General features: G+C 48.0%; 2 protein-coding genes across 2 annotated transcripts in view; one reads left to right on the plus strand and one right to left on the minus strand.

The window, feature by feature from the left end:
- LOC135811700 (SH3KBP1-binding protein 1-like) overlaps positions 1-4,438 on the minus strand; it is an 18,100-nt gene extending 13,662 nt beyond the window's left edge. The window contains exons 1-4 of the mRNA XM_065324937.1: positions 4,131-4,438; positions 3,945-3,998; positions 2,727-2,772; positions 1-53 (exon numbers count right to left, since the gene is read on the minus strand). The exon at positions 1-53 is cut by the window's left edge and continues 21 nt beyond it. Coding sequence (XP_065181009.1) covers positions 1-53; positions 2,727-2,772; positions 3,945-3,998; positions 4,131-4,180 — 203 coding nt within the window. The 5' untranslated portion in view covers positions 4,181-4,438. The remainder of the gene's footprint in view (positions 54-2,726; positions 2,773-3,944; positions 3,999-4,130) is intronic.
- Positions 4,439-4,704: 266 nt separating this feature from the next.
- Positions 4,705-25,000, plus strand: part of LOC135811701 (uncharacterized) — a 36,574-nt gene continuing 16,278 nt past the window's right edge. Inside the window, exons 1-7 of the mRNA XM_065324938.1 lie at positions 4,705-4,877; positions 7,292-7,518; positions 8,568-8,602; positions 17,311-17,339; positions 20,491-20,678; positions 22,355-22,461; positions 24,708-24,781. Of these exons, the coding sequence (XP_065181010.1) occupies positions 4,788-4,877; positions 7,292-7,518; positions 8,568-8,602; positions 17,311-17,339; positions 20,491-20,678; positions 22,355-22,461; positions 24,708-24,781 (750 nt within the window). The 5' untranslated portion in view covers positions 4,705-4,787. The remainder of the gene's footprint in view (positions 4,878-7,291; positions 7,519-8,567; positions 8,603-17,310; positions 17,340-20,490; positions 20,679-22,354; positions 22,462-24,707; positions 24,782-25,000) is intronic.

Genomic DNA, 25,000 nt, shown 5'->3' on the forward strand with positions numbered 1-25,000 from the left:
CGTAGATAGTGAAGAATGATGGAAAATAAGCTTGCATCCCGATCGATGAAGATCTACATTGGAGCATATTGGAAGGCAAGATCAAGTTGAGAATATATAAATCACAGGCAGACCAGCAAGCACACAAAACGACACGGCCGCCAATGGATGCAAAGAGATATCATGGCTGGCTAATGCCCCCTCCTTTGGATTGGCTTTTGCCATTGGATGGTGAAACGAGAGAGCTTGGAAGCTCAGGGCCCTACGCTATGCTTTTTTGCCTTGATGACCTAGACAAAAAAAAGCATAGGGATGTTATAAATTCTTTTTAAAAATATTCCTTTTTTTTTAGACATAACCTGGGATTCGAACCCGCACTATCGCGCGCCCTGCATGCATCCCCCGATACACTTCGCATACATACTAATTCTTCCAAGTTGCTTCACATTGTGATCTTGCATTTGAAACCCCTATTTGAATATGCATTGTGGCCAGCCGTCTTTGATGGCACGGTACGGTAGGGGATAGGTACGGGACAGGTACGATCGAGGTACGACACCGTCTCCCGTACCGTACCGTACCATCAAACACAGTTGGCCACATACAGCTGCCCGCAATATTCAAATAGGGCTTTCAAACGCAAGATCATAACGTGAAGCAACTTGGAAGAATGGGTATGAATGCGAAGTGTATGGGGGAATGCATGTAGGGCGATAGTGCGGGTTCGAATCCCAGCATATGCTTGAAAAATAGGAGAATTGAAAAATTTATAACATCCCTATGCTTTTTTTGCCGTCATATACGGATAGCGCCAGGCGTGACACAAACAAACAAACAAACACACAAATACCAAACGAGAGAGCTTGGAAGCTCAGGGCCCTACGCCTTGATGACCTAGCCAAAAAAAAGCATAGGGATGTTATAAATTCATATAAAATTTTCCTTTTTTTTTAAAGACATAACCTGGGATTCGAACCCGCACTATCGCCGTGCATGCATCCCCCGATACACTTCGCATACAAACCAGGGAGTAGTACAATATTATTGTACTACTCCCTGATACAAACTAATTCTTCCAAGTTGCTTCACGTTATGATCTTTCATTTGAAAGCCCTATTCGAATATGCATTGTGGCCAGCCGTCTTTGATAGCACGGTACGGTACGGGACAGGTACGGGACAGGCACGGGACAGGTACGGTCGAGGGTAATACGACACCGTCTACCGCCTTGATGACCGAGGCAAAAAAGCATAGAGATTTTATAAATTTTTCAATTCTCCTATTTTTTTAGCATAACCTGGGATTAGAACCCGCACTATCGCCCTACTTGCATTCCCCCATACACTTCGCATTCATACTCATTCTACCAAGTTGCTTCGCGTTATGATCTTGCGTTTGAAAGCCCTATTTGAATATTGCGGCCAGCTGTATGTGGCCAGCTGTGTTTGATGGTACGGTACGGTACGGGGCAGATACGGGATAGCGCCAGGCGTGACACAAACACACAAACACCAAATTAAAGCTGTGTGGACCCTGGCTAGCGCCAGACGTTACTGAAGTAACGTCTTCTGCATAGCTACGGGAATTAAAGCTGTGTGGACCCTGGCTAGCGCCAGACGTTACTGAAGTAACGTCTTCTGCATAGCTACGGGAATAAAATACAATATTGCAGTGCCACCTCGCAGAGGCGGTAACAATGCTGTTCCCGCAAGCACACTGAAAGCCTCATTGACTTCGTTTGGGCGCGAGCTATATATAGTTCAATGTTGGGGTTCAGCCAACAACAGCAGGGTGTATGGATATCGGTGCGACAGTTCAAAGCTGGCGGCAGGTAAATCGGAAGCATGGACTGCTGTTGTGCTGGCAGAGGAACAGCGAGAGAGGGCTCACGATTCTTCCGACAGTTCCCAGTAAAAAGCCAAGGACCATTGGGAGCTCCTTCGTAAAATAACACAACTCCCCGGCATGATCATGGCAGATATTCGAATTGCATGCACGCCATCCTTCGTTGTACATACTAGTACGAAACGTACCGTACTCGCGCGATTAGTGCCCCTGGGGCACTCTTTTTTCAATGTCCATCACAGAGGGGGCACTATTCAAGAGAGGGCACTATTCAAGAGATGGCACTATTTTTTCAATGTTAGTGCACTTGTGTCATCCAGCATAAAACAAAGCAAAACAGAGCCTAAAGTTTACTGTAAACTAACACGACTGAACAAAAATGGCAACAAGAACTACGATTTTGATCCTGAAACTACCCGTTCAATGACATGCACAAGAACATTAGCAAAAGAACTCCAAACTTGCACATGCGCTTGGTTACAAGCTCGGGGGGGGGGGGGCACTATTCAAGAGAGGGCTTTATTTTTTCACTGGCTCTTAGAGACTGGGGCAGTATTCGAGATAGGGCACTATTCACGAGAGGGCTCTAATCGCGCGAGTACGCTATCTGAAACACAGTGTGTGCTTCGCCGCCGCCGGAGACCTCACATGCAGAATTGCACACCCGTGGGAGCTTATTTACTCTTGATTGAGCTGGCACAAGTATACAGTACATAGTCAGTCAGACCTCGCATAACCGCACAAATCCGTTTTCCACAAAAAAAATTCCGGATGGGCGAGGGAACCGAACACTGGTTATGTTGGATGCATCCCGTATGCTGCAAATCTGTAACCAGCTATTTTCTTCCGGATGGCGAGGGATCCGGATAAAAGAGGTCTGACTGTATCCCTAGTACACTCACAGCTCCTGTGGCATCCCTGGCGGAGTTGTGACGGCCGCTCAGCAGACTGGGACGAAATCCGGCAAGGAAAAAGTCACAAAAAGAAGAAGCAAGAAGAAGAGGCAAAACTATCAATCACTATGTGTGCATGCGTGAATACGGACTTGCGGACTTCGCGCATACATGTATCCACTTCAACCTAAATCCAGTTGCCTGGTCTACTGGTGGAACCTTATTCATCCACCGATGAAGCTACGACATGCAACTGAAACTGGTAGCACGAGTACATAAACCAGAGTGTGCAACTGTGCATATCAGATCTGAAACAGCGCAGTTCGTGCACTACATCACCCTGATGAGGTCAGCCAAGCCGCGACTTGCGTACAGCTCAAATTTTCATGTTTCATAGCCCGGAAATCAGCCAAGTTTGCTTGATTTTAGACGTCCAGTTTCAGTATTTCGGTGTTTTTGTGTGACTGTGTACGCTCCGTACATCCACCGACAAGTAAAATCACCAGGCTATCCGTATCAAAAAAACCGAAATCAGGACAAACTCAGTGACCTGCACCACCGCGACTGGTTACGCAACTTTTCACCGTACCTGTGGCTTACCATGCTGTCAGAAATGACGTAGTGCACGAATTACGCTCCCACAGGAACCATCCCGAGTTGCACACTCTGGTTTATGTACTCTTGCTGGTAGGTGTATTCGAATTTGAACCAGGGAGTGGGTATTTTACTACTCCCTGAATTTGAACTTGTCTGCTGCCTGAGTGACCATGTAGGATTCTTGCTCCATAGCAGCAGGGGCGAAGCAGCCGTCCGGGTTTGGCCGGACCACTTTTTTTTAACACAATGCCAAAACATTTCTTAAAAATGTGCACAAAAGAGACCACTTTAATTGAGGATGGTGTGTGTATGGTTTTTCATACAATGCCATGCCTTCGGCGACCGACAGCAGAGAAGGCGAGTTGCACACTCTTGAGGGGGGGGTATGTACTCTTGCTTGAAGTTAGCATGACTGTGCACTCACCTACAGTATGCATTGTGCAGTGCGAGTGGCTCATGCCAGATTCGGTAATGCCTGAGCACGTGAGTAACTGTTGCATTTGTATATCCGTCGTGCATACCAGCGAGAGTGCAAGGCAGTACATGTAGCAAAAATAAATAATCACTGACATTTACAACAATGTCGTGCTTGCGAGAAGCGATTTAGAATACAAATCCCTATGCTCTCACCTGGAGAAGAATGTGTTTTCCGTAGACAAGAGAGTTTTTCGCGACGTGCAAAAGCTGCACCACAGCCATAAGGATTCAAAATCGAACAAGCATAATTAATAGTACGATCCTTGCAGTTGTACAAAATCGTCCAGAAATTTCGGATCTCAGAACTTTACAGTCTTGAGCACAGCGCCCACTTCGTACCTGGTTCCTCCGACGTTCAGGCACACGATGTCGCCATGACAAGCAGCCATCTCCAGAAAAGCTGACAGAGTGCAGGGAAATTATGGACAGAGCAAAGTTGCTCTTCAGAGAACAAAAACTACAAATAAAAAGGCAGTCTTCATGTAACTCGACACACTTCCATAGCTACTTTTCTTAGAGAGGACTACACAGCTTCATTTCGTTCAGAGAAGCCCAGATATCGAGCACAGATATCTACAAATCTAGAATACAAAGTCTCAAACTCAAAGGTAACACTTGCCATGCAGGCTGATCCAGCTGCTCTGAATATTTTGACTTCGACTTTTGACTGTTGAGTTTTTGCTCGTCCGTTCACAGTTCACCGGTTCATTTGCTTCTTCTTTTCACATTGGGTCACGAGACCTGTCAGAAACTTTCTCCCGCGCCCCGGGCCCGGTCAACCCTAAACCTTCTGGATTTTACAGGGTTGCAATGTGAAATCCTACAAAAACGTTAACTGGGACTCGTATTTGACGATTTCCTCGAGAGTCGAACAGCAAACCAGATGAACCTTCAAAAAAACAGATTAAAAAAATAGATTGCATTTTCTAGTTGTAGAAGCCAAGAAGCTAATCGATTTGTGGGTTGAGAGACAGCGCTCCTGTGCCACAGGGCTCAATGGCGTTTACATTGCTAGCACTTTCACGCCGCCTTCCCGCCACTGGAGGATGCTGCCGTGGAGCTGTGCTCATGCATACGAGCGCTCCGGTAAATTGTACAATTTATCATTTTTATTGTTTTGTTTTGAATTTCAACTGTTGTGCAATGTTGAAAATGATATCCACGTTGCTAACAAACGCATAGCGCTCCAGTAAACTGTGCGTCCAATGCAGGGTAAACCTGTACTTTAGCGCCCCCAGGTCGTCGGATGTCTTGTACTAAACAATGTAGTATTCAGGTGATCTCAGCACTAAAATGACTACACTGTACAATGTATATCAGTGTTGTGCTTAGTGCCATAATTATATGGGGGGGGGGGGGCGCTAAAGTACAGGTTTACCCAATGCAGTTTTACTTTGTTTTTCTCACACGTATTGCGTTTGTTAGGCACCGGAGGTTAGACGTAGCCCGATTTTGCTTGCAACTCTGCTAGGAAAATATCGAAGAATTTTGACAAGGGAATTTGTGGCAAAACGGAGCAGAATATCGGTATGTTCCTCGGAACTTGAGAGATTTTACACTTATACGGTGCACGTGACTCATTTTCGCATACTTTTGCCAACACGGGACTCACTTTTTTCTCATCTTTGCCAATATGTGACCCACTTTCGGTCAGTTTTCCCGCACGTGACACTGACCTCGCATTGGAGCAAAAAGGAGAAAAACATCGAGTGGCCTGGCAAAATGGAAACAAAATATCGACGATGAGCCAGCAAAATTTTGCCGTGAAATATCGAAGCTTCGCGCGCGCGCTGGCAAAATCGGGCTTTGCCTACTGGAGAAGCGAAGAAACTGGCTTTGGCAGGTCTTGTGATCACGTTTCACCTGTACACAGTCATGCACTGTAGATTGCCCAGTATCCGTGTAGATAAATGTTCGCAATTTCTCAGAAGCGGCGAGTGTGCGATGGAAAGTGTCTGCGTGGAGCGCTGTGGTGCCACACACACACACCATGTACCATGTATACGCCCGTCGCAAGAGAAGCACGCAAATCTGCAAACGCACTGGATGTGCACCCACAGATTTTCTCTTTATAGCAACGATAGCGGATCTGATTCTGATTGAAACAGATTCAGACAAGCGCCAGATACCGTAAAGTCTTGTATAAAAGCCGCACTTGAATAGAAGCCACCCTCGAATAGAAGCCGCAATTTTGGGCCCATCAAATCACACATAAGCCTGGTTTTAGTGTTGACATACATAGAAATACCTGTCTTATATAGAAGCCTGCAAAATGTCACCAAGAAAGTCATAGAAGCCGCGGCTTTTATACAAGACTTTACGGTAACTGTCTAATCCACACAACTGGCGAAGCCATGTGAATCGACCCCCCAATGCACACCTGGTCTACACCACACGGAGTACATCGGAATAGGACGGCCAAAACAGTTACCTATGCACACCCTACACTTGCTGGGGTACCCAATATAGACAGCACACACATACACACACACACACACACTTATTCTCACGTTAATGTTGTTGTTGTTTCAGATCTTCAATCTCATGATAGCCAGTGGCCAATAGAGACTGTTTTTGAATTCTTTATTCTCACGATGGCACCATCGCCAATATTGTTGTTGTTGTTGTTGTTGTTGTTGTCGTCGTCGTCGTCGTCGTCATCGTCGTTGTTGTTGTTGTTGGTGTAGAAAGGAAAAGGACATGTGGATACGAGCTAAGACTAACTGTCCACCACTGTAACTAGATACGTTATACAGTCAGAAAGTGCAACAACTAGGCACAAAACTGACAGAGTACTGAGACATTCGACGTCCTGACACCTAGCTTGAACCTTCCGAGTTGGAGGGCTGTTGGTTAGCACTATGGAGATGTGTTGAAGCTAGGTGTCAGGACGTCGAATGTCTCAGTACTCTTTCAGTTTCATGCCTACTTGTTGCACTTTCTTTAACTTAAAGTAACGTTCGGATAACCGGTTGTACCCGGTTATTGGCGATGAAGACGGTTTCGTCTTCAGTGCCGAGCTATGGCGATGAAGACGGTTTCGTCTTCAGTGCCGAGCTAAAATTCTAGGATTTCCTTCCCACTGGATCCACAACATGACAGTAGCCATGGCTACATCCTTCTCCAAACCCAAGCTCCTGCCAAGAGTGAAAAGGAAAGTGACCGGCTATCCTGCATTATGGTGCTAACATTGGTGCTGTACACCATGCACTATGACAGTATACATATGCATGAAAAACCCGTTTGTATCCGCAAGCTTAACGGTTTCGTAATCATTGAATTCTAGCGGTCGGATAACCGGTTATCCGGTATAACCGTTTAATTATGATCAGTTACTCTTTTAAAACTCGTATCCATATGTCCTTTTCCTTTCTATATTTATTATTGGCTCAACATCCGAGTTGTTGTTATTATCATTTTTATTATTATTTACTCTCACGATGGCGACTCGCCACGGTTGTTGTTGTTGTTGTTTGATGTGGGTGCCTGCGGGTCATCAGGTATCTTTGGAGAGGCAGACGTTCAACGATCGCTCTCAAACCGAGCACGTGGCAGTCGCCAGTTCCAGTGTCAATGTGTCAGTGCCTGTCGCGTCCATTGCTGGTGACAGTGTTTTACATTGGCCGAGGGCACCGGTGGTCTCAATGACGGATGGGCTCTACCGCCACCGCTCCTGCGGCATCAAGCCAACCCACCTGGAGATAAAGTCCCGTGTCCGAGTCATCACGTAGGTTTGCCTGGCTCTGTGTGTGTGTGTGTGGGGGGGGGGGGGGGGGGGGCGGGGGGCGTGCGTTCGTGTGTTGGTGCGCTATGTTGCCACATCTGCCAATTTAGCGACATGCCACTAGCCGTCATGAGGATCTATGCAACAAGTCACAGTAAAAAGAGCAGTTATGCAGTAGAGTACATGTGATTGGGAAAAAGTAGAGCTCGCACATCCGCGTTACCATCGCCTATACAATTGTGTTGGCAGACACAACCAGCTTAATAGGAAGTTTCGCTTGCGCCAGGCCACTGGCATGCCCGATGCAGGGTCGTACTCGTAAAATGACTTTGAACGGTGTTGACGTGTTGTAGACCGGCGTCCGAGCCTGGTTCAGAGGTGCGTGAGGCGAGCCGTCTGTACAAAGTATCTCGTTTTCTTTTCTTTTCTACAAAATCCACATATCTCCAGACACTGGGGTGGATAATGGAGTGTGGTGGTGGGGCCCATTAATTAAGCTCCGCCGACCAGAGGTCTACGTGTACTAAGTAATTTTTTCCCCTTTCCCTATCGGCAAGAGTGCATAACCAAGAGTGTGGAACTCGACGATCCGGGTCCCCCAGCCCTCGGCGGGATCTACCATTCCATCAACCTTTCGCAGTCATAAATTTTCATTTCGTTATCTGTGTTGCGCCTGCTTGGACTCTGTGGTGTCAACTTGTTCTGCGAGTTCGGGCACTTTCTTTTCACATAATTATTATCTTTATACATTGGATGCAGCGGATGGGATTTCGGTCTTTGACCAATTTGTGGTGGGTCTGATCTACTCACCTCCCACCGCTTAGGAGCTGCATCTGCACCTTGATCCTAGAGGGTGGCGGCGTTCCTGCGGATGCGGAAAACTCGGCTTCTAGCCGAGTCTCACGCGAACCGTGAATTTTTTTACATATTTTTTCAATCTTTGTACGTGTTTTGTGTGTGTGTGTGTGTGTGTGTGTGTGTGTGTGTGTGTGTGTGTGTGTGTGTGTGTGTGTGTGTGTGTGTCTGTGCATGTATGTGTTTTCCTTTCCTAGTTTGGGCATCATACGGGCATGGCTCAAGAAGCGAAGTGAGTACGGCTCGTTTTTTTCTTATTGAGAGTGTGGTTGTATGGTTAGATGAGAAGGCGGAAACGCCGCTCGCTGTGTATCCGGTCAAGTAAACTGAAAACATTGACAAACAGCAAACATTCGGAGTAACACATAACTACAGCAAACATTCGAAAGGTAAAAACCAGCACCTGTCACAGTCGACCAGCAACGTGTAATGTAGCTTGTACTCACCTCACATTATCCATTCACACACTCACACACTTCCTGCACTTACCGTAAAGTACCGTTGATCCCCCCCCCCATGCCATGTCGCTTCCCAGCTGGGTTTTCAACAGGGGGCGGGAATTCGTTCAAGGCTGTCAAGTGCAGTATGATGTACAACAAACGTGGAAGATCAGACTCGATGCGCTGGATTGTGCATATTTTCATCCCGCACTCGCACGCATTGTGTACAGCAGTGCATGCGTCGGTTCAACATCGTATTTCGGTGTATACGCCGACGTCGCTTCACAGGCAGAAAATTCGACAGGGGGGGGCAATTAGAGAGGGGGCGGATCAACGGCACTTTATGGTACTGATCCATTTATCCCTACCTTTCTCACAAGCTACAGTACAGTGCTTCACTGGCTGACTGTGACATCACGGCTGTTTTTACCTCTTGAATTTTGCCATAATTAGGTGTTACTCCTCCCTAAATATTTTAACAAACGCTCGGATTGATTTGTCCCGATGGGTTTGAAAGCCCGATTTCTAGAGCTCTCCCACCCGCGTTACATCCGAAAACCTGGGTTTGGGATCTGCTTCTCCATACATGTTTGTCATGGTAACCCTATCCCAGTTTGTAAGCTCCCCATCCTTGGGCTTTTCTGGCCTGGAACGTGGCAGTGAAGAATTGCGCGGGTCGCACCATGCAGGATATACATTTGCTTCTTCAACTAGTGGGATCAGGGGTGTCAGTAAACAGCTTGAGAGATATACAGTCAACTTCGCTAATAACGACTGCGGATAATAACGACAATTCGCGAATAACGACAGCATTTCTATGCCCAGAGCAAAGTCCCATCCAACTGTAACACATAATGAGACTTCGGGTATAACGACACTTCGCGAATAAGGACACTTTTCTGATGCCCCGCCGAGTGTCGTTATAGGCGAAGTTGACTGTACTGACAAGTAGCATCACAAGGGTGATAACCATTACAACTAGGTGGTGAATTTAGCGAAGAATTTATTTATGCGGATTTATGCACACGGGGAGATAAGAAAAAAAAGGGAAAGAGAGGAAGAGAAGGTGAGAAGTGAGACAGAAAAATGTAATATCTCTCAAGCTGTTTACTGACACCCCTGATCCCATGGCAGTGTATGCTGTTGCCACAGCACCTCTGGTGAAGCACCTGGAAGCGGCTTGCCCGTCGGTCGTCCAGTCCTGGTATGCAGATGACGATGCGGCGGTGGATAGGCTCCTGCAGCTCCGACGGTACTGGGATACTCTCGAACAGGCTGGCCGCGGATATGGTTACCACGCCAATGCAGCCAAGACCATCCTCGTTACGAAGCCAGAGCACCTCGATCGAGCGAGAGAGGTGTTTGACGGTACCGGGGTGACTATATCAGCCGAAGGAGCCCGTTACTTGGGCGGTGTGCTGGGATCGGCCAGGTATACGGAAGAATGTATATCCGCAAAGTCGCGTTGCTGGGCACAGGAACTCAAGTCTCTGGCTGGCCTGGCGAGGACCCAGCCACACGCGGCATACGTGGTGTTAACCAAGGGCCTGGCTGGCCGGTGGCAATACCATCTCCGTGCCACACAGCACAGCCCTGAGGTACTTCAGGTACCTGGCCAGGTCATCGATTCGGAGCTTTTGCCAGCTCTCCTGGGCCATGAGTTTGACCCCAATAGCTCACAGCGGGAGCTTATGTCTCTGCCCACGAGATGTGGTGGTCTTGCTGTGCCGATTTTGCCTTCCCTGGCGCCTGTGGAGTATGCGGCCTCAACAAAGATCACTGAGCCGTTCGTGCGCCTTATTGTACCGCCCAGGCGCGTACGCAGGGGGGGGTTCCCGTTGCCTGGAAACCCCCCAAATGTTCCAAACGAGCAATGTTTTTGGGCTTTTTTGGTAGGGCGCACGATCGATCTGGCAAGAATGCGAAACCTTCAACAGATCGTAACTCAGTCAAATCTCGCTCAAATCCAACGATCCAGATATCCAGGTCGAATAGAAAACTCTCAGCTGTCGGTTGAAACAATTTGCGACGCGCTGCGAGCTATGTCTCTTGAGATAAATCATTCGTAAGTTGAGCCGCGATCTCGGCAATTTCAAAATCGCGCAAAGCGACTTGAGTATCGAGAATTTGAGACTTTTCGTCACCCTGACTTGCTCAAATTTCCAGGGGCTTCACTTGTGATATTTTCAAGAGTACACAGCAAAAAATCGAAACTCTGCGATCAAGAAAAACGAAATCGCTGGAGCAGGACGCGTTTGGGCCTTTGGGGCATTTTTCGAACCGTCGCTGCACTCGACCGCTATCGCTGGATATGTACATGACTGTACTGTGTCCTGGCTATCATGGTCGACCTCATTCTCTCCCGGGTACCTTTCCATTACCAGGACGCCCAAGATAATGAAGATTGAGTGAGTAGAACCGAAGTTATGATCAAAAGACCACGAAAAAATGTATAATTTTCAAAATTTCCTAGGGCTCTTTAGAAAGGGTTAAAACTCATTGTTTGGGATTCAGTTGGAAATCCCCCTAGAGGTGACCCTGCGTACGCGCCTGCCGCCGGATACATTAACGCCTCCAGAAGAGGCGCCTGTTGCTCCATACCAGTCCTCCACACAGCCTCTGACCGTTGCGGGCGCGGAACAGCCTCACAACGTTCGGGGCCATTCTCCCGGGTTGATTCTATCGTCATCTCTACCCGACGATTTCCGCCTACATCCTGTACCACGGCCGGGGATCACTAGCCTGGATGACGCAGCCGGAGGCTCGGGCACCGATGTTATCCTTGATGCCATCGGGGCTGTTCGACAGCGGGCCCGTCAGTCACGTCAGCAGCGGCAAAAGAAACAGGAAGAAAGAGTGGCACAGTTGCGCCCATGCTACCGCCGGCGCAACAGCTTTTGTTGGAAACGGCTGGTGAGAAGGGTGTTTCAAATTGGTTATCCTCCATGCCGTCTTTCGTAACGCCCAGTTCAATCCTGAACAAATCGGATTTTCGTGATGCTGTTTGTATTCGATATGGTTTGTCATTGGAGGGAGTGTCCAGTTCCTGTATTTGTGGGCAAGACATGACAATAGATCATGCCATGAGTTGCCCGGCGCTTGGTTATCCAATTGCAAGACATAATGAGATCCGGGACATTAGAGAGGTTAAGTTACACGTTTTTTGCCCTTTTTCAAAACGCGGTGCAAATCTCACGTTATGTGTAATTTTTTGAGGTTAAGTTACACGTGCGACGTGACGTGAAATTTTGACTGGCAGGATTCGGGTTTAGTTCGCACAAATATCAAATCTTCCAACAAACTCTATAAAACTCGATAAAATTCCGGAAACTCACACAAATTCGGTCGGAATAACCAAGCGAAACCTCCAAAAACTCACGTCATGAACTTACGTGCGGGACAGTCAACTCACGTAAAACACGTCAAATTTTACGTGAGTTTTTTCACTTTTTGACGTAAAAGTTCACGGACGTAAGACTTTTACGTGAAACTTAACCTCGCTATTCTGTCGGAAGCTATTCGGGAAATACTGCCAGATGTGGAGAAGGAGCCTCTTCTCAAGCCGTTCGAAGGAGAAACACTACCACATCGAACTGCGAACCGGTCTTTGTAGGCGCATCTGGATATCAGGGCGTGGGCTTCTGGACCCGGCAGCAGGATGCCTTTTTTGATGTACGGGGAACGCACCCAAAGGCAAGCCTGCTGTTGCGTACAGACGTCCTGCGTCAGCTGAAGACCCATGAACAGGCCAAAAAGAGAGAATATTGTGCCCGTGTAAATATTGTAGAGAGAGCATCATTTAGGGCCTGGTCAGACTGCGGCAAATTTTGATTGCCTGACGAAAAAAGAACAGCGTCCAGAATTAGAATCGCGATCGCACTACACATGTGGGGAGAATGAAAATTCAAACTTCATTTCGAGCGTCAAGTGGTAATCTCCACGAACGACGTCTAATTCCTTCACCTTGTGGATCGCCAACACCTTGAAGGCTTCAGTGCAATCCTTGCAACCATCCTTATGAGTTTTGTTGTTGTCCGTGGCCAATTAGCTCCTTGATATCGAGATGAAAAAATCAGTGATTTATCAGCGGCAATGGAGTATCAGCGTCAAATCCTGTTTGGAGCGGAAAAGCGTGGTCCGTTCTTGCTTTTTTTTGGAGCGGCAACTCTCACTTTTGCCGCTGTGGCAGCAAGTTACTATTTTATATTTTTTATTATGCACTTACGCGTCAATGTCAGCGGTGGTAAACCGCCCACAAATTCGCACGTGCTGAATGGACTTGGGAATTGGGAAATGAAAAAATAAAAATAAAAAGAGCAACGACAACAGAAATAGAAATACAATACAAGACGTACCTGCTAAGGGGCACATGACAGCATTGCTCAGATTGAACAGAGGACGCAGACACAGGATAAAGGGCATTGTCGGCTCCGTTTTGAGAATAATCCAGTAAAATGGTGGTAGGTGGATGCAGATCCACGCACTACGTTAAGAGAGGAATTTTGTTGGTATTTAAAAAAGATGTTAATTATTATTACTGCAGCAGTTATGAAAAGCAGTACTGTGATATTTCGGAGCAATATTATTTGGTTTTAGTCGTAGACGCCACTATTGGACTTGCAGACGTCCTTGCAAAGGTCCTTCCACTCCCCTCTGCCCTGTGCAATCTCCCGGAGGGAGAGGAGATCAGACAACGTCTTGAGTCCCCTCCGCCCCACTCTCTGCAGGTCACGGGATAGCACGATAGGCAGAGTCGTTCTTGGCCGTCCCCTCCACACTGTTTCCTTCACCTGGTAATAGTTAATCATAGCCGCCACAGCAGGACATCCGTCAGGCATGCGCAGTATATGGCCAAAGAGTCTCCATCTGGCTAGGCGAACAAAGTTAGATATCGGTTGTGCTTTGCACCTCTTGTAGAGAGCAGCATTGCTTATTGTTTGTGGCCACCTAATACCGATGAGACTACGCAACTGCCTGCGGTGAAACGAATCCAGTTGGGCCTCGGCCACTGAAGTGGGTGCCCAGGTGCCGCTGTTGTACAGTAAGACTGGCATCACGAATGCGTTGTACAGCCTCAGTCTCAATTCCTCACGCACTAATGTTCTCCGCTTCCAAAGACTGTACATTGCTCTGTAGGACGCTGTGGCGAGCTGTTTTTGCCTGGTGATGTCTTCGTCGTCACCAATCAGAGAACCTAACTTTTTCGTCATTCTCCATTCTTCCGAGACTCGATCCTGCTGCCGGGTGAGTTTTGTGTGTTCGGTCTTCTCTGCGTTGACATGGAGATTCCATTGCCCGAGAACTGTTGCGGCAAGAGGTTCAAGCTGAGCTAGCCAAGCAGATGAGGTACTGACAAAATCGGTGTCGTCCGCGTAGATGATGTCGATTGGTAGAGTGCTATCTGCAGGAGAGCGAGGTGGGGCTGTGGCGAGGACATCGCGCAGTGCTGCGTCTAGATAGACTACAAATAGCACAGGGGAAAGTGAGTCTCCCTGTGGAGTGCCAATTGTTGTGTGGAAAGGGGTAGACTCAAAACCTCCAAGTCGAACACTCAGCGTCGTGTTAGCGATGAGCAACCTTACCAAACGTAGATCATCCGGAAGTAGGAAGGTCTCCAAAACGGCCAGAAGTCGGTGTCGCTGAATGGTGTCAAATGCTTTTGACATGTCTATACCGAGAATTTCAATGACATACTTATATTTCTGGACTGTTGCTGCAAGCCATTTGTGACACCAAACTGCATCTGCCGTTGATCGTCCTGCCCGGAATCCACTCTGGTTGTCACTGAGAAAGGTATTAACTCTATGTGAGATGCGTTTCAGGGTGAGAAGTGACACCGCCTTCCTGAGGGCAGTTAGAAGCACTATGGGACGAAGATTTCCAGGTGGTCCCTTCTTTTTGTTAGGTTTTTGAAGAGCAATCAGTGTGCCTAGGCCGAGGTCTAATGGCTGATGGGTTTCGAAGACCCTGTTCAACAGGCGGATCATAGCCTCCAGGAGTTTCTCACCACCATATTTCAGGAGTTCAGCCGCAATGCCATCCGGGCCACATGCTCTACCATTGTTTAGTTTCTTGAAGCTGTCTCGGAGCTCGGAAGTTGTGATAGGCCGATCGAGTGGTCTAGGCTCACCGATGAAGGGCTCTATGGCTGAAGCATGTTCATTTGTAAACTGGCGTTGGAAATGTTCTTTAACGATAGCTACTGCTTCCTGGGCTCTGCCGACCAGTTTGCCGTGTTGATCCTGCACTACCGGAGTCACTGCCGGCCGCCTCCGCATTGTGGCAACTGCCTTGAACATTTGTGCGCCGTTCTTCAGTTTCTCTACTTCCTTAGCCTTCAGGTCCAGTTCTGCCTCGGCACGGTCTAGGCACAGCTTCCGCACCTTGTGTTGAATTCGGTTACGTTTGGTTTTGAGGGATTTTCTCTTCTTGTCGTCAGTGACAAATGTCAGCTGTATGCGCAGCTGCCTCTGCTCCTTCGATAGGGCTTCCAGTTCTGCATCATCGTATTTTTGGTGTTTTTTTCTCTTGGCGTATCCCACAGTTGTTGCTGCTGCACTGTGAATGTGTTTTTGAATAGCGTTCCAGTTCTCCTGCACTTCGTCTCCTGCCTCCCCAGTAGGCTCTGCAAGTGAATCTGATAGCTTCTTTGCATAGGCGAGCTGTACTTCTTTCTCTGATGCCAGGCGTAGTGTATTGACACTGGGCTGTCTGCTTATGCTCCGTTTGCGCGTCTGGCTGCCCAAGACACCATACACTCTCGGTATCTCTAGGTTTGCGATTACAATTCTATGATCTGAGTAAGTCTCCATCCCGCCGTAGCTCCTGCAGTTCTTCAAGAGACGTTTCTGTGACTCACGGCAAATAATATAATCAATCTGATTGTACACAGGGACTTTTTGGTCTGCTGCTTTGTCTCTCCTCCAGCCAGTCCAGGTCGTAATATTCCTGGCAGGATGCTTGAACGTAGTATTGGCCAGGTAGAGGTGACTAGTTTCACAGAAGTTGACCAATGTGTCCCCAGTGAAATTTCGTCTGCCTCTACCATGGGATCCCAAACAGTTCGCATTTCTGCGGCCACTGCCAACTTTCGCGTTGAAATCGCCACAAATGTACAGTAGGGCACTGCTGCTGACCTCTGAGTACGCCGTAGCCAAGTCGTCGTAGAATCTATCCATCTCAGCGACATTTGACGCACATCTCGTCGATGTCGGTGCGTATGCGTTGATAATAGCCAGGAATGGCCTTCCCGAGGCGACGTTCTGTCCCTGGTGTACAGACACTAGAGCTGAGGGGCTACTGGAGAGCGTAAGGACTGCGACACGGTCCGATACTGCTCAGTACCGATGAATTTCAAGGCGACTCGAGACAGCGAATCCGAGGCCATAGTGATAGTTTTTCGTTGGAAAACAGATGAGACGGTGCCCAAGGATGGATTCGTCTAGTCCGTCTGTAAGTTTTGTTTCCTGTAGAGAGCACACGTCCACTGCGCACCTCACCAAGTCTCTGGTCAGAGTAGTTCTCTTCAGTGACGACTTCAGGCCGAGGACGTTGAACGTGGCAATGTTGAGGTTTGAAGAATATTTTTTGAATTTTCCTGAGCCGACTGTCTTAGCTGTTCCTCGCTCCGACGACTGGGCCGGCGTGTGCCGCTCCCGGTCCGTCGGACGTCTTGCCATTTATCGTCGCTCATTATCCCGAGTCCATTCAATAAATACTAAGCTCTTCCTCACAAGAAGGAAGAGAGGAGAAACATAACTTTCCCCAGCCAAACAAGTTACTATGGAGATTCGGATTATAATCCTAGGATTATTTCGATTTTGCCGCAGTCTGACCAGGCCCTCACACCGTTTAGTTTTTTCAACTTCAGGCATGTGTGGGCCAGAGGGGTCTCGTTTTTTGAAAAATTTGGTATCGCTTGTTGAGAAAAATCCTGAGTTACATTATTCTGTAGTCATCGGACAACTTCGATCTGTATTGTCGCTGTGTTTGCTCCGCTGGTGTATTACTTGCATACGTGGTCCGCGGGCATCATACAAGCGCCAGCGCCACAGCTTTTTAACAAGCTGCCATACCCTTAGAGCACGTTGATGTGTACGGTGTCTTAAGTTTTTTATGTTTGTTCTTTTATTCTATTATGAGGTCTTCTCCGATTGGTGGCCCCATGCTCATTGTGTTCAACTGCACTTTGCGTTCCTTTTTATATTGAGTTCCAGTCCACTTTGTGTTCATTTTCCTCTCTTTTTTCATTCTAATTGAATTTTGATGTATTGCGTTTTTGCTTGCCCGTACAAGAGGCTGTTCAAATGATGATGATGATGATGATGATGATGATGATGATGAGTGATGAATAGCTTGAGATTTGTAGTTTTTCGTTCCCTGATAAGCTTCCTGTCTCCAAGAAAGTAATTTAATTGACTTTATGGAAATTCTTTTCATTTCACTGTGCATGTCTTTCGTTTTGATGCGTGTCTCTCTTTTCTTCTCTGTGTTATTCCAGATCAGGTCTCTCCATACTCCGCTGATACCGTAAGGCATTGCTGCTGTGGTTCTCTTAGGCATTCTTCCCATCCACTAGCAGTATATAGCTGCCTGCTCATCAGCATGTTACTTCTGTCTGTTTGTCTGTGTGTGTGTGTGTGTGTGTGTGTGTGTGTGTGTGTGTGTGTGTGTGTGTGTGTGTGTGTGTGTGTGTGTGTGTGCGTGCGTGCGTGCGTGTGTGTTGGGCAGGGTTCGCACAGGTTATGGAAAGTGTGGAAAATGTATGAGTTTGTGAAACACGTTTTCAAGGACCTTGAAAACTATGATATTGGGTGGGAGTTTTGAAAAGTTTTGGAAAACGAAGTTTCCAACTGTCGCATCAGCAGTCTGCAGTCTGTACTGTGCTAGCCGTGTATGATCGTTGAGTGGCAGTTGCCGTGTTGGCTATGGCGGGTAGACTGGCCTGATACAGCCCGCGCGCGGTGTGTGCGGCGCGGATGTCGAACATTTTTAGTTATACTTCCTGTTCAAAGTAAGTCTTTCTTTCTCTTTTCAGCAGTCAGTTCGACAGTTGTGCTGCTGTGAGGTCGTGGTTTGCCTTACTGACTGGCGGTTTCAGTTTCTTTGTAGTAGGCTCTTAGTAGCAGTAGGCTCTTTTAGATTATACGTGTTCCTTTGTGTTTTGAAATGCGATTTGTCGTGAAGCAGGCAATATGCCAGGCAAGTGTAAATTTAGTTATGCGTGGCTCACGCACGACGATTTTGGAGACTGGATTGCTGTTGACCCGCTTTCGAGAGAGAAAGCAATTTGTAAGATATGTAAAAAGAGTGTTGATAATTATAGGTGACATGGGCCAGCGCGCATTGCGTAGCCATATGCAAGGAGTCGGACACAAGGCCGGCATAGCTGCTGCTCGTAGAACCCCGTCCGTCAGTACTCTGTTAGGAGGCAATGTTTCCTCAGCCGCTGTCTCGTCGACCGTTGCTTCGTCATGGAAAAGTTTGTAAAAAGTTTTGGAAAAGTTATTGAATTTGGCGGTGATTTTCCTGTGCAAACCCTGGTTGGGTATGTTGCCAACGGGCTCGGCTACTTGAAGGTGTAATGTTGTACCTGCTACCTTTGTTGGTTCCAGGGTTCATATACTTTTTATTTGAAGTATACATACCTGTTAACCATGGACTGCTTCTGGCTAGATTAACTCTTGTGTAATCAACGGTGCTAGTGAAGCTTATATCAGATCCACTCTGATTTAGCCACCCACACTAGTAGCAAGTATTACCTTCACTGGGGGCAGGGGTAACTGCAGTTGGATCCCAGGACGGATATCCTGATGCCGTCAATCCTTTTTTCTGCACCTTGTCCTCACCCACTTACTGAAGTGTGGTGAGCCCATAAGTGGGATCATTTTCAAGTCCACCCAGAGTTTTGGGGATTTCAGAGGGTGTCGGCCGTTGGGCGGTTCAATAGCCAATTGAGTCATCTTTCCAAGATTCCTTTTGAGTCTCTCTCCCCTCTCCCGGGGAGACCCACGTGACCAGTTTTGGCAGTGAGCAACAAGTACAAGTGTGTGTGTGTGTGTGTGTGTGTGTGTGTGTGTGTGTGTGTGTGTGTGTGTGTGTGTGTGTGCGTGTGTGTGTGTGTGTGCGTGTGTGTGCACATGCGTGTGTGTGTGTGTGTATGTGTGTGTGTGTGCACATGCGTGGGTGTGCACGTGTGACAGCGTGTGTGTGCACATGTGTGTGTGTGTGCATGTGTGTGTGTGTGTGTGTGTGTGTGTGTGTGTGTGTGTGTGTGTGTGTGTGGGCAGCATTGTGCTGTCTTCACGAGGTGGCGTCAGGATTCGGCTTGACCATCAGTGCAACGAAGACTCAGTTTGTAGTTGTTGGCCCCGGCATCACGCTTACTGACCGCGCTCCCCTCCAACTTGGTCAAGCGGAGGTGGAATGCGTACCGCATTTCAAATACCTCGGTTCTGTAGTGGACAGCGGTTGCCGTTCGTCCCGGGACATCGCCGCAAGGATTGCCCAAGCCTCCAGGGCCTGCGGTGCTCTTCGGAGGTCTGTATTCTCCAATCCACATCTGCTGATGCACACCAAGCGGTGCGTATTCAATGCTTGCGTTCTGTCCCTGCTGTTGTATGGCTCTGAGTGCTGGACGCCCCTTCAGCATGACCTGCAGAAGCTCTCAACCTTCAGCATGAGGTGCATCCGATCCATCCTCGGGGTCTCTCGAAGCCGGATGTGGGACGAACACATCACCAACGAAGAGCTGCTGGTGCGCTGGGGAGACTCCGAGACGATTAAAGACAAAATTGCACATCGGCGGTTGGAGTGGTTGGGGCATGTGGCGCGGATGCCGGACAACCGCATCCCAAAACAGGTACTGTTTGGCTCCTTCTTGCAGCGTCGCCCAGCACATGGCCCACGCCGCAGATGGAAGGACTGTGCTGTCCGAGATCTACGTGCCCGTGGCGTGGAGGCATCATGGTATGATGTTGCATGTGAGTCTCGCGCGGAGTGGCACAGCACCTACCAAGAGCCTGACAATGTGCCTGAGCCTCCGCCCCGAGTGGTATGTACGGTATGCGGACGGGATTTTGCACGGAAAGGAGACATGGCTCGGCATAAGTGTCTGGAGGAGCGTGCGCGGCCTGTGTCTGAGCAGCGGGGCGCCAGTCAGTGCGGGCGGTGTGGGCGGTGGCTGAGAAGCCGCGGTGGCTTGGTCCGGCATGTGTGTGCCTCAACGGTGGATGCCGCAGTGCCACCTGGAACTACCGGAGCGTCGGCACCGGCGGAGGGATGTTGTGCCGCGCATTGTGACAGGTGTGGTCGCTGCTTTCGCGGTGTCCGGGGACGGGGAAGGCATCGCTGTTCAAGGGTGGCGCATAGACCAACAGCAGAGGAGCGCTCAGCCTTCCAGCACGTGTGCATATGCGGCAAGCGGATGCGACTACCCGTGCACCTGGAGCGTCATCGAGCGTCGTGTCCTCTCTCTCTCTCTTCTCAAGTTTCCCAGTGATGGGATCACGTGACCCTTTTGCGGCAGTGACTCTACAGGACAGGACAGGACAGTGTGTGTGTGTGTGTGTGTGTGTGTGTGTGTGTGTGTGTGTGTGCATATTCATGTGTGGGTGGGCGTTTACGTTCATTCCTGTATCCCTGTGTATATGTCTGTACATGTTTTGTCCCGTGCGTTCAGACTCTGGAGATCTACGACCAATATAAGGACTTTGGTGTATCAGCGCTTTCCTTTGCAAGCGAGCTACAGCTGAAAGCTAATATCATTGTAGCACGTCCGCGCACAGTGCATCTGTCTCTGTTGCAAGACAATTTAGTAAACGCTCCCGTCACCGTTGACGAAAACAGTGTTACTCTGCTCCCAGAAAGGTAGCTGGTTTTGTCTTATCAATGTGCTTCTGGTGTGTGCGTGTGCGTGTGTGTGCGTGCGTGCACACGTGTGTGTGGGGGGGGGGGGGGGACACTTTGTTCAAGCGCTGAGTGTTGTGCATGCGTGTTGTTTCACGTCCCTTCCCCAGAGCTACGTGTTGTGTAGCTAGAGGTACCGATACTGAATAGGCAACATGATGTAGCAAACATGCTATCCCCGACTTGTACTTCAGTCTATTTCAAAAATATAGACGCATGGTATTTTTTGAACTATTTCAAATTTGGCTGGAGCTTTTTGAGAATGTTTGTCGGAGTATTGCTCAGGTCCTTCCCCCAATTACTCTCATTTAAGCGATCGGATAGCAAACGCCCCGTTTCGAAATTTTTAATGCGCAAAGTGATCACAGGTTTTATGTGGCATAGATGCTGGCCTAACAGTTTTTTGAAATCACGTGTCTATATTTTTTAGGGGTGAAAGTTGGCACTGAGATGCCGAGTTCGAGAACTCTGATTTTCTCCGATCGAATATTCGAGTATTCGAGTATTCTTCATCACCTAAAAATTGCACACCAAGGGCCTTAAAATCACATGATACAACCCTGATCGAAGCGAGTAGCAGTCATTTTTCTCGGGTATATTGGTTGGTGGGTCGTTTGGGCTCTCTCTACTCGTGAACAAATGTTCACCACACAGTCTGCACATCAATATCTACCGACTGCTGGTCTGAAACTGCAGATATCTGTGGTAAATGCATGTATCATGTATGAACGAGTACTCTGATTTATTCCGAGTACGATTATTTTTGAAAAAACCGAGCGAGTACTCGAGTATTCGGTATACTTGTTTCAGCCCTAATATTTTTGAAACGCACTGTAAGTAGACCTACTGGTCTAGTACAGCACGGGCATGCTTGCCATGCAGCAGTGTGTTCAGTTGAGTTTTTGCCGACTAACATGTACGTCGTGTTACTGCATCATTGTTCTTCTTCTTCGCGGCCGATTTATGCATGCCTTTGTGCAGAGACCTAAAATTCTCGACACACACACACGCGCGCGCACACGCACACACACACTACTACCGTAAAGTCCGTTGCAAACACCCACCTCGTTTTTCCAAGATCGGCTGGCCTGTACGCACTGACCCCATGCACTGTCACCCCTCCTGTACGAAAGTACATCTCACACCATAGTGCGAAGAGCGCTCTGCTACGGTAAACTATGTCCAGTTTCCTGGTTTCGAATTCTCTTTGGGCACTAGCTACGAGTTAGCTAGTAGTGCAGTGACGATTATGAATAATTTATGATATTGTTTGTTTTATTTCGCGAATCCGAACGGGAGTTTCTTCCGCATAACACGGTAGCGAAGAACAGAGTATTGCAGGAAACAACTCCACTTCTGACGGTATTTCAAGCCATTATTTCTAAATCACGCAACGCGCCGAGGCATGGGTATTTTCTCGAGCACGTCAGAGTTTTCAACAAGTTAGCAGCGACTTTGCACGTGTAGTTTCTGTGACACGCTCGTCGCGTGATGTGAAGTCCTGCCATCGCACACGTCACGCCGGTAGACTGGCGTTGCACACACTATCACTGTCATTGTGTTCCCTTGCTACACGCCACGAGACTTTACCTGGCCTTGTATTGGTGTTTCTGTGTGTGTTTCTGTCACATCTGCAGGCTCGACTTCTTGCGCAAGTATGCCTCTAGATTTGACATTGTCGTCATGCCGTCTGAAGCTGCTGTGAAAATGTCGGAGACCTATCCAACCATCTTGAAGGATGAAGGTAATGTTCAGACCATTGCCGTCTGCACGTTGAAACTGCACTACCGTAAAACTAAAGCCCGTATTAAGTACTATTAACCCGCGCTTTTGAAGTGTGCTGATCCACTACGTACGAGTTAACTCGCAAATAAATTCGCGCGAGACATGGCAGTGCATAGATCAGTGTACAAGCTGCCGTAACTCTATCAAACATGCATGCACCGCGACAATCAATACACCATTGGAAAGGTCTTGACCTCATCTTTCCGGGGATATAAAGTTCTTCGCGATAGGATAAAGATTCACCGAGCGGCGACGAAATGAACACGGAAATCACATCCCAGAGCCGACACGAATTTTTTTGTTCATGACCTTCACAGTTTTTTGGAGCGTGCCGGGGGATTTTCCTTTGGCACAACGCGTGTGTGATGGACATCAAATGAAGCGCTTGGATCTCAGCTTTGCAGTGCAGTTTGAATCGTAAAAATCGGTTGAATTTGGACAAGAAGCCAAACAAGAATGTGAAATTGAGTTGGTGTGCCGTTCCGAGGCACGGTGGAGTAGTTTGGAGAGGAGGTGGAAGTGGCCCTGATGTGTATATGGAACTGAGAGCTGCCAGGATGGATTCGCTTGATCCTGATCTTTCCAACGAGCCCAGGATGATGAAAATCCATCAAGGTGGAGTGAAATGAGAATAAATTCCGTTCAGAGCTGTGAGCGCGAATCCACCCAAGAGAATCAGTGCGCTGAAAAGCCAGTAGACTGGTGAAAAGGGGCTCAGCATGCAAAGGGTTAAGGGCGTTTTTGTGCATTGCGAAGGGTACATGTACGTAAGCAAACGTCTGTAACCAAGGGTACGTAACCAAGAGTATGTAACCAAGGATACGTAACCAAGGATACGTAACCAAGGATACGTAACCAAGGGTGCGCCAGAAACCTCTTTGACTACTGCAAAACTGTGAAGAGCAAGGGGACGCTAAAGTTTGTTTGTACCCGGAAATTTCGTTGGCATGCGTTGTCAAGTATGCAGCGTTACATCGTCACTTCGAAGCCCTATTGATTACACGAGACTTACTATAACCAGATGTAGTCCATGGTTAACAGGTATGTATACTTCAAATAGAAAGTGTGTGAACCCTGGAACCAACAAAGGTGACATGTACAACATTACACCTTCAAGCACACTAGTTGACACACACACACACACACACACACACACACACACACACACACGCAAACGCGCGCATACACACACACGCACACACACACACCTCAGACCTGCTCATCGCGGAAGCGATGATAGCGAACAGCTATTCTAGACATAGCCTTGTCTGGGATTACACCATTCAACAGCTTGCGAGGCTGATGAATTGACCGCCACTATTCAGCCTGGTCTACCCCACACAGCTGATTGAAGTGGGTTTTTTCCGGCCAGTGAATCCCTGTTTTACACACACACACACACACACACACACACACACACACACACACACACACACACACACACACACACTTGTGCTTGTACTTGTTGCTCACTGCCAAAACTGGTCACGTGGGTCTCCCTGGGAGAGGGGAGAAGAGAAACTCAAAAGGAATCTTGGAAAGATGACTCAATTGGCTATTGAACTGCCCGACCAACGGCCGACACCCCCTGAAATCCCCAAAACTCTGGGTGGACTTGAAAATGATCCCACTTATGGGCTCACCACACCTCAGTAAGTGCTTGAGGACAAGGTGCAGAAAAGGGATTGACAGCATCAGGGTATCCGTCCAGGGATCCAACTGCAGTTACCCCTGACCCCAGTGAAGGTAATACTTGCTACTAGTGTGGGTGGCTAAATCAGAGTGGATCTGACATAAGCTTCACGAGCACCATTGATTCCACAAGAGTTAATCTAGCCAGAAGCAGTCCATGGTTAACAGGTATGTATACTTCAAATAAAAAGTATATGAACCCTGGAACCAACAAAGGTGGTAGGTACATTACACCTTCAAGCAGCCGAGCCCGTTGGCAACAGACCCTACACAATCAGGCATAAGGGTACCCACCAACCGAACTAGCTGGCACACACGCACACACACGCACACCCACACACACACACACACACACACACACACACACACACACACACACACACACACACACACACACACACACACACACACACACATGCACACATGCACACATACACAAACAAGAATACCCCCTACGCACATGCACTATTTGATTCTCATTTCCTTGTTCTCACCCTATGCGAACGTATGTAGGCCTTTTCATCGTCTCTCATGCTTATCAGAAAGCATTGCAGTGTTCGGTAGACTTGCATCACTTCCAAGAAGCTGTAAGTACGCATCGTGTGTGTGTGTGTGTGTGTGTTTGTGTGTGTGTGTGTGTGTGTGTGTGTGTGTGTGTGTGTGTGTGTGTGTGTGTACCTGTCACCTTTGTTGGTTCCCGGGTTCATATACTTTTTATTTGAAGTATACATGCCTGTTAACCATGGACTGCTTCTGTCTAGATTAACTCTTGTGTAGTCCATGGTGCTCGTGAAGCTTATATCAGA

This window comes from Sycon ciliatum, chromosome 3 (genome assembly GCF_964019385.1).
Source record: "Sycon ciliatum chromosome 3, ocSycCili1.1, whole genome shotgun sequence".
NCBI lineage: Eukaryota > Metazoa > Porifera > Calcarea > Leucosolenida > Sycettidae > Sycon > Sycon ciliatum.